Source organism: Pomacea canaliculata, linkage group LG11 (assembly GCF_003073045.1).
Source record: "Pomacea canaliculata isolate SZHN2017 linkage group LG11, ASM307304v1, whole genome shotgun sequence".
Taxonomy (NCBI): Eukaryota; Metazoa; Mollusca; class Gastropoda; order Architaenioglossa; family Ampullariidae; genus Pomacea; species Pomacea canaliculata.
Window position 1 is genome coordinate 12,247,938 of NC_037600.1, and position 14,580 is coordinate 12,262,517.

The 14,580-nt window shown below is 42.2% G+C and overlaps 1 protein-coding gene across 1 annotated transcript; it reads right to left on the reverse strand.

Annotated features, from left to right (window-relative positions):
* Nucleotides 1-3,287: 3,287 nt before the first annotated feature.
* On the reverse strand, nucleotides 3,288-6,677 carry LOC112575749 (nmrA-like family domain-containing protein 1). The gene is made up of 4 exons (XM_025257755.1): nucleotides 6,558-6,677; nucleotides 4,853-5,416; nucleotides 4,060-4,254; nucleotides 3,288-3,811 (listed from the first exon to the last, which is right to left on the reverse strand). Exons 2-4 carry the CDS (start codon nucleotides 5,408-5,410, stop codon nucleotides 3,614-3,616), a joined length of 951 nt encoding a protein of 316 aa, XP_025113540.1. The 5' UTR covers nucleotides 5,411-5,416; nucleotides 6,558-6,677; the 3' UTR covers nucleotides 3,288-3,613.
* Between the last annotated feature and the right edge of the window lie 7,903 nt (nucleotides 6,678-14,580).

Below are 14,580 nucleotides of genomic sequence, written 5' to 3' on the forward strand. Positions count from 1 at the left end.
GGGCTTCTGCTTACGCAAAAAATTGCGTACAGTACGCTTTAAAAGTTCGGAGGACCCCTTCAGTTTTCGTTAATGGGGTCCCCTTCAAATTTGGGCGAAGAACAGGGACCCCTTAAAAATCTGAAGAAGGGGTACTGGGACCCCAAAGAATTTAGCCTTAGCAGAAGCCCTGATAATGTAATTGAAGTCTGATTTACAGAAATTATTCTTTCTATACTGCCTTCTGTAAAGCAGGGAAATGCGCTATATAAATTTCAGGTTTATTATTTGTTGTTGTTGTTGTTGTTGTTGTTGTTGTTGCTAGTTCGGAGGCTTGGTTTGTCTTGACTCTGCTTTAAGAATGGCTTTCGGCTTACTGAGGGGTGATGAGGCGATGTCTTGTACCACAAAAATTCATGAACTGCATCCAACCAGCGCTTTTACATTTTACAAAGTCGTTATGTCAGAACATCGAGAATGTTTTTCCTACTGCAATATATTAAAATATACGCCTGTATTTCATAATATTTTACAACCTGAAACCTGTAATATTCGTCGGTGATAACAAGTATACGGATTCACCAAATGGAAGTGGTCCATCAAAATCAATGCCGAGATGTCGCCAGGGACCTGCCGGCAAATCTGACTGTCAATGGTTCAGCTGCTTGCTTCACACGGAATACAAGAGCTGACTGCGAATCCTACGGCTTCGATTCATTGTTTCGGAAACCACACCTCATTAATGAGAAGAGCTAAGTTTGTTCATTGAGGTGATGTTTGATCTAGCATGACGAGAAGATGGTCTAAAGGTTGTTTTTCCTGGCTAATACTTCATGCGGAAAATGTGTGGCTAAAGTCACAAAGGCTAATGAGCAATCCTTGGGATGGATCTGGTTTGTTCAAATTTATGGGCGATGGATGATGATCAGTAATGGTAAAAATCTGTTCTTCTAAACACTTAAAGAGGCTCAGTAACGAGGACTGAGAGTATCATGATTTAGCAAAAGAAAACGAGCAGGGTAGTAGCAATTAGTGGAAAGGGGGAAGGGTGTGACAAAGGATGAGCATTGTGTGGACTGTTGTTAGGAGTAATACTCAAGTTACGTTTCCAGTGTACATTTAAAGGATTCAATAGTGGGTAGGTGGCGGATATAGAAAGGGAGAGATTTTGCTGCACAGTAACTAACAATTCTGTGACCATTTGTTCTGATGACAGGACATGTTAGGAGAGGGTTGTCAGACGAGGAGCTGAGCTGTCTAGCTGGAATGTAAGGGAAGAGAAGTTGAGAGAAATAATCAGGACAGGAGCCAGCAAAGAAATTAAAATATAGCACGGACAATTGCAAGAACGGATGAGTAGCCAGTGTAAAAACTAACTAGAGGGGTGGTGTGGTCCCGTTTCCTAGCTCTAAGTATCAGACGTGCAGCAGAGTTCTGTACTTTCTTGCAGTTTGTGAAGACGATATGCATAAAAATAAGCTGGAGCATTGCACTTAGCTTTTTCAATCTTTTTGAAATGTACTTCTTGTGTTCCTGCCAGGACCATCACCTATCCTCTTTAGTGAGGCTCGGAAATTTAGGTGGAAGTCAACAAATCGTGATGAGTACTGAGCCGATTCCAAATATGCTCGAAGCTCAGATACATTTACAGGAAATGCTGCTTAATTAAAGCCTTTATCTTTTTACAAACATTTTATATGGATCCATAAAATTCAGCCTGTGGTTGATGAAACAGGCATCATTTTAACAGTTTACAGTAAGTCCTCACTTGTGTAGATGTTTCAAAATATCGTGTAAGGCGCGGTCATGATCAACTCGATTTTTGTCAAGAACTTTAATGTCATCACACACATTTCTTGCTCCTTTTATTCCTTCAGTTACTGTGTGGATAGTGTGCTGGACGATTTCTGCAGCTGAAATAATATCTTTTCTTCCTTCATCCTGTCAGACTTCGCTTTTTCCATGTTTTTTTTGGTGCTCCATAGAAAATAATATCAAAACTCAGGCGTTTGTACCGGTAAAGCAGCGTTCTCAAATCATCATTTTAAATCTCGAAACTTGTTTTTGTAACATCGTTTTTAATAGAAGTTTTGGCTGGTTTCTTTCTTAAATGGAAAGGGATATGGCTGTGTTTCCGAACAACTGGAGAGACCGATTTGTCAGTATGAAGAGTGACATAAAAATTCTCGAGTTTCCCAATGCCATAAAAGATTCCCGGATAAGGAACGTGATCATCCGCCTGATAAATTAAGGTGGCTCAATGTGCAAGATTCCCAAAGCTTCTGCAGTGGTTTTGCACCACAGTAATGGAGCGAAGCCCGGAATAACGAGAAATTCGACTTTGACTGATGGACGGCCCGCACTCTGGATTGCACTCGTGACAACTCTGTGTGCAAAGATGGGCGGAGATCCATAAAGATTTATTTTCTTGCGACATGCTTGAACTTCCAGTTCTGGATTCCTCAGACGAGTTTCTAATATCTAAACTAGGACCGATAATGGTATTATTTTTCTCCTAGCTGCAATTAATATTTGAGTGTATGAGATGTGGGTTTGATCAGTCAGAGACATATTAGGCAGTTGGGTATTATTTTCTTTTTTATTTGTGCGTGCGTACGTGTGTGGTACGTGTGTAGAAATTGGTATTTGTCACGAGATGCTCCATTCAGAGGAGGTAGGTGCGTTATAAATATTCCTGATTATTGTCATTATATGGTTCATCAATGTTTAATCAGCTTTCATGCTATGAAAAATAATGCTCGTTTAATTTCCTTGAGCAAACATAATAATAATAAATGCAAACTCACACTCCTAAGGAGCTTAGCGCTTAAGAACAAGAACTGGACATGGACAACATACGATGGACAGGAAAACAAACTACATATGAATTTTGAAAGAAGAAACACAGTACTGATGATGAGTAAAAACAAATACGGAAAATACGGAAAACGCTAAGAAGAACCTGAGAGGATCGTGATTTTGCATAAGGAAGACGAGAGGGAAGCAGCAATAAGTGGAAAAGGGAGGAAGAGTATGACAAAGGACTAGCATTGTATGGACTGTTGTTGTTAGTAATAGTTAAAGGATTCAATAGTAGCGGATATGGATAGGTTTGTTCGGATGTATACTTTAGCAAGTTGTATTAATCATTGTGTATCGAGTAGAAAGGACAAATTTAACACAAATTTTGCAATTGGCCAATCAAACCAGTTTTGTAGATTTCCTTATCTTAACCTATAGCTGCGCCACCAAGGCAATATTAAAACTTTCTTTATGAACTTTCTGCAGTTACATAGGAAACAAAAAGATAAAAATAGAGTTCTTTATTTCTGAAAATGTGAGCAAATGATGTGGTTGTAGATTCTGCAAAAGGATATTTTCAATATTCTTGAAAAATCTAATTGCAGTTTCCATATGGCTGAACGCTTTGGTGATAAAGATACAACATATTGCCTTACACAAGGGTCCTTTTTTCTCGCACAGGCTGGACAGTTTTGCGGTCTTCATATGCCGCTGTGATCATGCACTACCGATCTTAGGCACGCAAATGATGTCAGTGAATGCTGTCGCATAAAGAGGCTCTTGCAAGAGAAAATGGCGCCTTTAGAAAAATTTATTTATTTATCCATTTAGTTTATGAAGCCCGCGACAGTGCCTTGTCGATGAGATCGGCGTTGCACGCGACCCACGTCTCAAAGTTCTGCATGTGGGGATTGAGTCGAAGCGTGGCTTGCACGTTGTAGCGCTGGTCCACCCGGACAAAGAAGTTGAACATCTGAGACCAGTCGAGGCTTCCCGGCAAGCCTAGGCGTGAGAACTCTTGCACGGTTATCTGCAAGTCAGACATTGTCATTTAGACTGAGTACCCGTACAAACCCTTCGACGATCACGGGCTGGAATAAATATCAAACCAGTAATACACTGAAGCAAATGTCAGTTGGAACATCTGCAAAAAATTATCAGTTCAGCCTGCTGATTTTTTTTATTTTGACAAAAACTTTACTAAAAGTGTGCATGACAATTTCGACATGCATGATAGGCGAATTGTAAATAAATAATGAGATTACTATTCCTATTTACCTGTTTGTATCTGAAGGTTTTTGGCGCCAGATATCTACTGAGGACTGTGGCAACTTCATGTATCGTCAGTTTATCGCCGCTGACGCTGAGGGTCTTATTGAGGAAAGCGTCTTTGTTGAGCAGTACATGTAGAACCACAGGGCCAAGATCATCGACACTCATAATGTCCAAGGGCGTAAATCCCATTGGCAAGCACTGAAAGGTAACACAAAATCCTCGTTCCTGATGAAACACGTCCGATAAAACATAAGCCAAGATCATTTTAAACATCTGGAGAACAGAAGGTATGTATAAACAGACGACGTGAAGTGCATTGGCTGATCGCTATGGGCCGGGACGAAAAATGTCAGCAAGACCTTGAATTTTTTTTTTGTTATTAAGGAGCTCTTATTTCATAAATATTGTAGAATGTCTGAGTCGTCAATGAGTAGTTGTTGTCCTTGCTGACATAAATAATGAGCGGTTTCTGACAGTGACTGTGTCATCTAAGATATTATAGTTTCCCATCAACAGAAAAGACGCATCAAACTACAGTAATTGTTTTCCCATTGGCTTAAAAAAACAATAATAAAATGGATGTATGTTCTTCAAGAAAAAATTTGCTCTATACGATAGTCTGTTTTAATGCAAAAAAAAACAAAAAAACAAAAAACCAACAACAAAAAACAAAAAACAGCAACAACAAAAAAAAAAAAAAAAACAAAAAAAAAAAAACCAACAAAACCACACAGAAAAGATGATTAATTAATTAAATGGCTCTCAAGGGTGCTGACAACTCACATGATAAGCTAACACGTGACAACACACTGCACAAATAAGACTCACGGATCTCAAAATTATATCCATCGCCAGTGACTGGCTTGAAGATGCCGCAGAAATCCTCATAGTAGATGGGCATAATGAGGCACGTGACAGGAAGTCCTATATCGCGCATGTACTCTTCGATCTCCGCCTTGGACACCATGTGCCGGACCAAGATGCCTGTGATGCGGGCCGTGTGCAGCTGGGAGCTGAAGATGACGTGGCGGACTCCCATCGCTTTGCAGGCATCAGCGATGAGCTTGCCTTGCCGCTTCTCGTTCTCGAAGCAGTCGGGGTCCGAGTAATCTGTGATGGTGTTCACGAAGCAGGCGTAGGCTCCGGCTAAGCCCGACTCGATGGATCTGCGGTCGAACGGATCGTAAGGGATGAGATCCGCGCCATCCTCTCGGAGCCTCTGCGCGTGCTGGGTGTTGACGTCGCGCGTGAGACCGCGGACCATGAAGTCACGTGTCTGTGCGAGGGTGCGTGCCACTGATGCTCCTTGACCTCCTGTGGCCCCGAAGACCGCAACCACTTTCCGCTCAGACATGCTTCCCTGGAGACGGGGATAATGAAAACAGTATCACGTGATAACACTGATTTTCAGTGAATTTTGCTCAGCTTTTTTTTTTTTTTTTTTTTTTTTTTGTACATTCGGGGTGGCCAAGTCATACCATTCAGTCTGTCCTGTCGTGTGTTGGTGCATTGACAGTTGTCTGTTTTGATGTGCTTGTGTATTTGATGTGTACGTGTATTTGGGGTGGTGCGTATATATCTATAGCAAAGAGGAGAGACACAGGCTAAGGCAGAGTCGGTTGTTTATATTCGGGTATCCCTGTATCTTATCCATTTATCTTATCACTATATTTTATTATTTATTAAGTATTATTTTATTTAATCACTTTATATCATTATCATTATTTATTTTATCACTGTATTTGTTATATATTTTGTATAACTTTATTATGTTATTCTATCTTTATTGATACTTATTTTTCTTTTCAACTAGCAATAAACAGCTCTCAAATAAGCTTCATCGAGTATTTCGCAAGTGTCACTGTATTTTAGCCCATTCTTTTCTTTCACCAGATATGCTTCTGACAGCGACCTCGGTACTTGTATGTCATGAGTCGTAGCGGCATTAAGGTACCTATATACTGTATATATTAGTGTATTATGAGTGTGTAACGGGTGGGTTCTGCCATTCTTCAGCATGTTATGCCCCTAGACTGTCTCTTTCTCACTTTGTGTGCAGCCATCCAGTCAATATTTCCAGAATATCAAATGTTAAAATCATTATCATCTTCTCTTTGTGAATGTCCATGGCTTCGTGAGAGTGTAGGTGAACATTAATTGCGGGTGTGTGTAGTCAGTATATGCAGAGAAGCTAGTATGTAACACCATGCTTTTACAGACTATGATAGAGTTGTACATTGTTTGCTAGATAGGAAAAAAAACCCACTTTCCTTTGATTGCAACTACCCTCCCCCTACACACACACAGACACACAGCCACACAGCCACAGAGACACACACAGAGAGACACAACACTCGCACACCCACAGGTCAGATTGGTTGCCGTGTAAGTCCCAGATGACGGATATATATATATACTGATCTGTTCTCTGTAGGGGATATCATTAAGATGAGAGAAGCTCTCAAAAATGTAGATGGTTGTTGTAAGGGAACAAAGCTTACCTACAAACGTCGTCTCCGATCGCCGTTGGATTTACCTCCGCCGACTCAAGGGCGCGCCTCAAGTGCTTCCTTAGAGCCCATAATTGTTTGCCTTCACCGGTAGCAACCACCGAGTGCGCATGTGCCGACACCTCCGACCGCTCGATAGAAGGGTGAGAGGGCAAACCACAGGTCGACCGTGAAGGGAAGTGATCATCACGAGCGTTGAAGCAAGTGCAGTGCCCTCGATGACTAAACCAAGATTTGCGGTGCGTTCGAACGACCGGGGGACCCGGGGGAAGGGGTTAGGGGTCACCGGCATTTCACTGTAGGCGGGCAACGCTGCCTCTCATCAGACCCCGAAATATGCGCTGGTCAGAGCAAGTTGCAAGAATGGCGATAGAGTATAAAGACAGAGCTGCACACACTTCCGACCATTGTACAATTAACATACAATAATGCCCAGGTCATGGAGTCCTCAGTTGGGGTGCACACTGTTGTCATACTGGGGAAGCTGTGACTGGTCAGGGTTCTACCATCTCTCCTGTTGTGGAAGAAGGGTTAATTAAGTAATCCATTCCTCCTTTGAAGGCCCTTCTTTGAAATATACCAAACCAAAAATAACTTTATTTTCCATTTAAAAATACTTTTGTCCAATCAAAATTAATTTTCTATTACCGCGTCTTTCATCACAAAAAGAAAAAAAAACACACAAACTTACCTTGTTTTGCTGTACCTATATATGAGGGAAATGCACACCGCTGTCGTTTTTCTCCTTTCTCTACGTAGGCAGGCATGGTTCGCAGCCTAAAATCCTAAATTAAAAATAAAATCCTAACCAACCCATCCTCCACCCCAGCGAAGGACAAGCCAACAAACAGGACGTATGTGGTGTTTTAACTCTGTGACATATAATTTGACTTTATGTAAGGCTGGTTCTGTGAAGGTAGAATCCGTTGGAGTCGGTTTTCTGGCTGGTCTGCAGGTAAAATTACAGCGTGGACTACTGCAAACACTCATATTTGTGAGTACAACAACCACGGTCAGTGCGTGCTTGCAGCTGAAGCTTTGTAGAATGTGGGCAGCCTGTCTATAAAAACAACGGTACAGACTTGATCAAGGTGCGTGGGTGTAAGTCTAAGTAAATTTACCGACAGATAAATGTGCTGGTTATTAGCGAGTTTTCCTAGTAACGACATTGATTTTTGTCCCTCGACTTCAGCTGCTGGAAAGGAAGAAGTAATGATGTCGTCAACTATGTGGATGTCGTTTGTATTGATCGCTCGGACAACCTAGGTTGGTAACGAGGCCTTAGTGGCCAGCTAATGTAGCTATCTAGAACACGAGTGAAAAGAGAGTGCAATAAAGAATACTTGATCATGAACAAGATTTCTGGATACTAAAAGAACAGGAAGCAATTTTCATTTACGATTAAGATAAGCGTGCGGGCTTGATAATAAACTGAGAGGTGGTAGACAAGATAGCAAAGGAGAAAGAGAAAGATGGAGATTTCCTTTAAATAATTTGCATACAGAGCATCAGGTTATGGTCGTCTACAATGCTGGCCAAAATTATTAACAAGATGAAGACTATGTCGTTGGAAGTGAAACTAATATTTCGTTAATATAATAGTGGCGTAGGAAGATGCTCGGCTTTAGGGATGTGGGGGATAGGGGGCAAACTCCATTCTGACAGTGAACGATGTTCATATTCTTGTCACCTCAGTATCATTTTTTAGGGGCGACTGTCCCCACCCCTCTCTCCCCAGTGCTTATCCCACTGGTTTGAGGAAACTTCGGAAATGGAGCTATAAAGGGAGACAAGCCATCATCCTGCTAAAGCTCCTGTGACAGAGTTATCGTTCAGCAGCATCAGTTCTAAAGCGCGCTTCATGTGCGGCAACGGTATCATTAAAGTATTCAGGATTTCAAGGTTCTGGGATTTTTAGTAGTTACTGCAAAATGAAATTATTGTATAGCACTTAGGTCAGAACTTAATGTATACATGTATACGCTACTAGCAAAAAACAAACAAAACACACACACAAAACAAAAATATATCAAATAACATTTCTTACCTTTTTTTTTTTAGAAATCACAGAGCCCTATACTAGTTGATATTGCATATTATATGGGTAAGATAGCCCTATCGGTCTTTTTATTTGTACATTTATTTCAGCTTTCCAGACAAATGATTTCGCTGTATCAGTTACCTTATACCGCTGTTTTATTTTATATTGGTTATAACATTTTATCAGTATTGTAGCTGAGTTCTAAGCTTGAACGATCCAGGCAACTGGTTCTTTTGAATCTGTGCTCTGACCATGCGTTTTTACATTTATTACTTTAGTTATTTGTGTATTTGTTATACATTTTCTCAGTGGTCTGGTAGATTGTGATTAACTCTTTTTGTGTGTGTGCACGCATGAAGTACAAGAATGAATGAGAGAGAAATATTAAGGCTCGTGTATCATCTATTAAAGAAGTACACGGAGACAAGAGGATGGTTGTAATTAACTCAGAAACCAAGAGTCGACAGCTGAAGTTTTCGGTCAGCCCTACTTTTGCCAGTAATTAGCCGGGATTCGCAATTCAAACGGTATGACGTAGTTCCGGTACTGAGGATTTAATATACATTAATTCAGCTGTGGCAATTACACTGGTCTGACAGTAAAGCTGCTCGAGGAGATTCATGCAAGGAAAGACTTTGTTTACTAACGCGAATGTTTGGTTTATGGGCATTAAATGTGACGTCATGGGTAAACGAACACATCATAATTATGAACTCGGAAACAGAGGTCGTCAGCTTCCGATCACACGGGCTAGGAAGCAACCTTTGAACTCTCCACAACTCGTGCAGGTCAAGTGCGGACATATGACCAGATGTTCGCGTCATGATTACGCAGAGCTGATGCTAGCTGCTCTCAAATGCAGTGACTCTTATACCGTTATGCGATGTGAGCGACGGACTGCGATGTTTTCACTTGCAGCAGATAGATAGGTCATGAACAATACTCTCACTTCCTCAGACACGTGACTGTGTTTGGATCTATCCTCCATCGCTAGTCCAGACTTGTGCATGATGGGAGTATTTCAAATACAATGTTGGGCACCTTTTAGCACTGACTATAATCATAAAACATGTCATCAAACTGATTTTATCTGAAATTTTTTAAAAAGTCCAGCAGTAGGGAGAAAAAAAAATCAACAGATGACTTCTAAAAAGTTGTTTTTTCAATGACGTCACTTACACGCGTGCCAAAAATTTTCTTTCATCTGATTGGCTACTGGGTGACTGCTGTTTATTTCTTTTCGTCTGTTGTTCATAGATGTGTTATATGTTTGTGTCTTTTCGTTGTTTCGTTATTTGCCTTTCTGATGTAAAGCAGAATGTGCCTTCTATTAAGCAAGATAATGCGCAAAATAAATTATTACCACCACATTTCAATAATGGAAAAATTTGACAGTTTCCCCGAAAGTGACACTGTTAAGGAAATCTTTTACCGACAATTTAACTAACAAAAATTAATTTGATAGGCCGTTGAGGACTGAGCAACTTCTTAAGTTCTGCGCTTGTAGCATTTATTGTATAGGATAACTGATCAGAATTTCCAACAGACCCGAAATTTTCGTAGCCTGCAACACAAATTGCGCTGTCGAAAGACCCAACTACTGCCGGGCGCTGTTACAATTTATGTCTACATCACGGACAGGATGCTAAATTGTCTGTCTTACCCATGCAGCAGTATCTGTCTCCATGTGAACTATGACTATGCAGTAGCACAGCTGGTTAACATATTATGGTGTCAGTCAATAAGTCTCGTATTTCTGTGGTTTGGCTTCAGCAGTAAATGCCATACTGTTTAATACACAATACTGATAATATTTCATATGCACGACATCCGCTCAGCGAACAGATAACTCAATACCATGAATTGAAGGAAATAGGCAAGTTACCACTTTTTCAGTTCCTCACACGAACATTCAATCCGCAATTTGCATGAAAATAAGGAGACGACTGTTCTTTTCTGTGAGAGGTCTTCGCCTTTGATATGTATTATACGGGCACCGGAACATAAATGTCGATCAGAACACGCATAGATATAAATGCATAATAAAAAGACAAGAGACATTCTGTCCATCAAGCGATCGGACTCATAAATAAAACAGAAAGCACAAGAAAGCCATATAGCCAGAATAACTTAAAACAGCAGACTTTTGATGGGCTTCCATACAGATGTGTTTTTGTCCTGCTATCTAGTCTCTTAAACCCATCAAGGGCAGAGGAGGGAACTGTACATAATCAGTTTTAGGTTGATTTCAGCTTAGCTATCTCGGGTTGAAAAGTTTGCCCCAACAGCGCCGTAGCTCTTTTTTTTCAAAATATACCTCGTGTAAACAAAGTGTAACACAGGCTGCACACAGGTTCAAAGGCCAGTCTGTAGTTTTCGTACACAAGCAAAACATGCACACAACAAATCTATTTTTATTTTTAGGGCGAGACGTTATCGGTCGTCATCCTCCGGTGGGGAAATAACTCTTCGCTGGTCAGACTCAGTTTTCATTGTCTGTCCATACAATTTGTGGCAATCACTCAGATGATATCAGTATTAGCTGTCGAGTTTCCTGTTTTGCGGACTGTTCAGAGGGCGGTGCAGTAAGGGCAACAGGGCCCATAATTTAGAATTACTATCGGCTTTCAATTCTTTCAAGATTAACAGAAAATAGCGAAGAGATTGTTTTGTTTCCGAAGTTGGCATCATCAGAATATTTATATGATTCCAGCCTCAAGGCACCTTGGTCAAATGAAAGTTGCGCGCGCGTCCTTTGAGCGCAGGAAAACAAAAAAGCCTACAGATGATCAAGTGCTGTGAACAAAACTCATTCTTCTAGCCCATGTACCCCACTGCAGGTCCGCCACTCGAGTCATGAATCTCGAAAGGTTAAGAATCTATAACAGACATCATCTGGAGGCCATGATAATCTCTGCAATGTCCTCAACACACTTTAGGGGCGTGATATCATTACTGACGTTGCAAAAAAATAAATAAATAAAAATAAAATAAAAATAAAAAAAAAAAATAAAAATCTATTTGTTAATTCTTGGTGGTATCAGGCATTATTACAACACCAAAGCTCGGTGATAAAGACTTAGGCTAGTACAGCTCAATGGAGGGGGAGATTTATGTTGTTGAACTTTTTTTTTTTTTTATCTCGAATGGGTTTGCGCGTCCATATGTTTGTCGAAGTAAGAATGCATGTGAATGGATGTGTGTGTGTGTGTGCGCATGAGCAGACCCAATGCCATAGATATCACCATTTTATATACTCCAGCATCATCGTGAAAATAGACGCAGTCACGTGTTTGCATCGTCAGGCGATGCCTGTTCGGAGCTGGTCATTTCCGTTTCCGAAGGGGCCTCCAGGACAGGGGTCAGCCGGGCCACCTGTTCCTTTCTCCTGCCGTGTCCCCTCTTTCGCCTACCGGATCGGTGACCTCGCTTGGGTCTCGCTGCGGGCGGAACGAAGGTCGCTTGAAGGAGGAACAGGTCAGCAGCCATAGGGTCCTGTAAAGCGGGGTCGGTCTCGGCTGGCAGGATTTCGATGTCGCCCAGAGACGACTCGATGCCTGGCAGCCCCGACTCCGATGACGTAGGCAGCACGAGCAAAGCGGCAGCCGCACGACTGTCCTCTGCAGCGGATTTCCGCCCCAAGAGCTTCCCTAGCAACGTCCTCCTGGGCGTCCGGCCACGCCTCGGCGTCTCTCCGAGAAACCTTCGCGCGCGGCCCGCGGGCGGTGATGTCAGCTCCTCCATGTAGCTTCGTGCGGGCATCTCGTTGCTGTGGACGCAGGTCTCTGGACAACAGCAGCACAGGGTATCACAGAAAACCGTGTCGACGCACGACCGGAAAGTCTCGCTCTGTCGCCGGACGAGAAAGACCGTGAAGACGATGATGAGAATGACGAGAACGAAAACGGAGACCGTTGCCACGGCGGTTACCATAGTGGACGGGGTGGCAGGCACTCTCGGAGTATTTGCCCCGGGGGTGAAGATGGTCACGCAATTTGAAGGCCAAGAAGAGAACAGAGAGAAAGAGGACAAAGAAGAAGAAGAGGACAGTGAGGCTGAGCGCATCTCGGCGATGGAGGAGAGATAGCAAGAGTCCAGAAATCCATTCTCCACGCACACGGTGTAGCGAGTCCTTGGGAGAAGTCCTTCCAGCACTGGACTCTTGGAGTGTTTTCGCTGAAGCAGCACGCAGGACACATGGCCGTCTGCTAAAGGAGCCAAAACGTTGCTGGCTTCCTGCCTCGAAGGAGGAGACAAGCTGTCGTTCCTTCGCCAGAAGACCAGCGTGTAGTTCAGACGATCTTCTCCATCGCCTCCGGAGACACCAAGGACATGGCCGTCGAGCGGTCTGGTGTGCCCGCGGAGGCGCCGCTGTCGGCGTCGTAGCTCATCAAGTCGAGCCGCAGCTGCACGCGCGTTGATGTCACTACCTCTGAAGCAAGGTGAATGACGTGTTCACACCTCGGGACCCGCCCACCGGCCTCCACAGTTGCATCGAGCATGCGTCCGGTTGTCTTGGGTGAGGAACGTCTGGCAAGGGTTGCTGTTCAGACACTGCAGATCTTCGCATGTGTCCACGTCCACTAAAAAATAAAAACTAGTTAAGACCCACGGAAAAAGAGTTTATATGGAACTATGGAAAACAAATCACTGAAAAAAAAGTGGAAATAAGTTGTCGCTAACTGGAAAGCACTTGAAACAGTGAAATGGAAAATAAAGAATTATTCACTGAAAAAAAAACCAGTGTTTACGTAACACAATAAAATAAATCATGGATTTATTGTGCAGTAACAGTGAAAAAGTGCACATAAGTGTATATAATATTATTAAAAATGATGTATACCTTTATAGTACACACATCCACTCACACCTATCCAAAAAGTAAAAATATTTGTGTATGTCTGGACAGCTACATGTGTATGTTTACCCCGTGAGAGCTATGTTTAGCTTTTTTTAAAAACACAGGCTTGGGATCAGCTACCTCGTATTTTTCTCATGAAAGCCACTTTTACTTTAAGGTAACTGATAAAAACTTCTTCTGCTTCCTGATAACACCAGCGTTCGACTTTTTCTTGACAGCTGCTACTTTTGTCTCCGTGTACTCGCAACAGCTGCTACTCTCCCAGTCCATCCAGGCATCGACAGCTTCTGTCTGAGTACATATCGACAGCTAAACCAATACTGTCGGGAGTTCTCCTGCACACTCGTAGCATACCTCTACACCCAACTACCTTCTGTCTACACTACACTACAGAGATATGATGTCCTCATTATCTGTACCTGCTAAGCTAGCGGACAGTATGATGAGAACGAACAGCAGTGACTTCCGGTAAGGCACATGCCTGGCCCATACACGCAGCATGGCCTTTTCCGCATGTCTTCACGTCATCAAGAGCCGTCAAGATCCCGTTATGTCAACATCATGCCATCCTCTGCAATCTGAAAGCAAAACAAAGATAGGCAACCACGATGAGGCATTCTAATAGTCTTCAGAAATAACAATAAGATCATCCTTTGATGTGTAAATAAAAACCACATAAATCAGGCAATGGGGATTTTACAGTCACACATCAATAGTATAGAAAATATTTTATCCACAATTTATGGTGTTACTCTGATTAACTTAGTAAGCAAACAGACTTTGAGTTCCATGTCCTATGCTAAACGGAAACAGCTTAGGAAATGAACCGTACACAGCACAATAGGGTTTCGTGTTTACACTGGCATTGTTATTGCCTACTTGCACATTATTGCATATCATTTCCTCTGTTGCTTGGCGAACCTGTCGATTTCCTACATTCTTTGTATCAATGTTGTTATCTAAAGCCGTAATTGATGATGATGATGATGATGATATCTTTATTCTTGCATCTCTAGGTATACACAAAATGTCAGCTGGGTTCAAGCTTGCAACAAGAAGCAGGAGCCGCGGTGCTTCGCGAAGAAACGAGTTCCTGCTTACTGCAGACACTC

Bases quoted from the DNA above. Each gene is read 5' to 3' on its own strand.
- LOC112575749 (XM_025257755.1), bottom strand. From the start codon at position 5,410: ATGTCTGAGCGGAAAGTGGTTGCGGTCTTCGGGGCCACAGGAGGTCAA. The intron at 4,255-4,852 runs GTTAGCTTATCA...GTTACCTTTCAG, and splicing joins TGTGCAGTGTGTTGTCACGT to TGCTTGCCAATGGGATTTAC. The intron at 3,812-4,059 runs GTAAATAGGAAT...TCTGACTTGCAG, and splicing joins AAACCTTCAGATACAAACAG to ATAACCGTGCAAGAGTTCTC.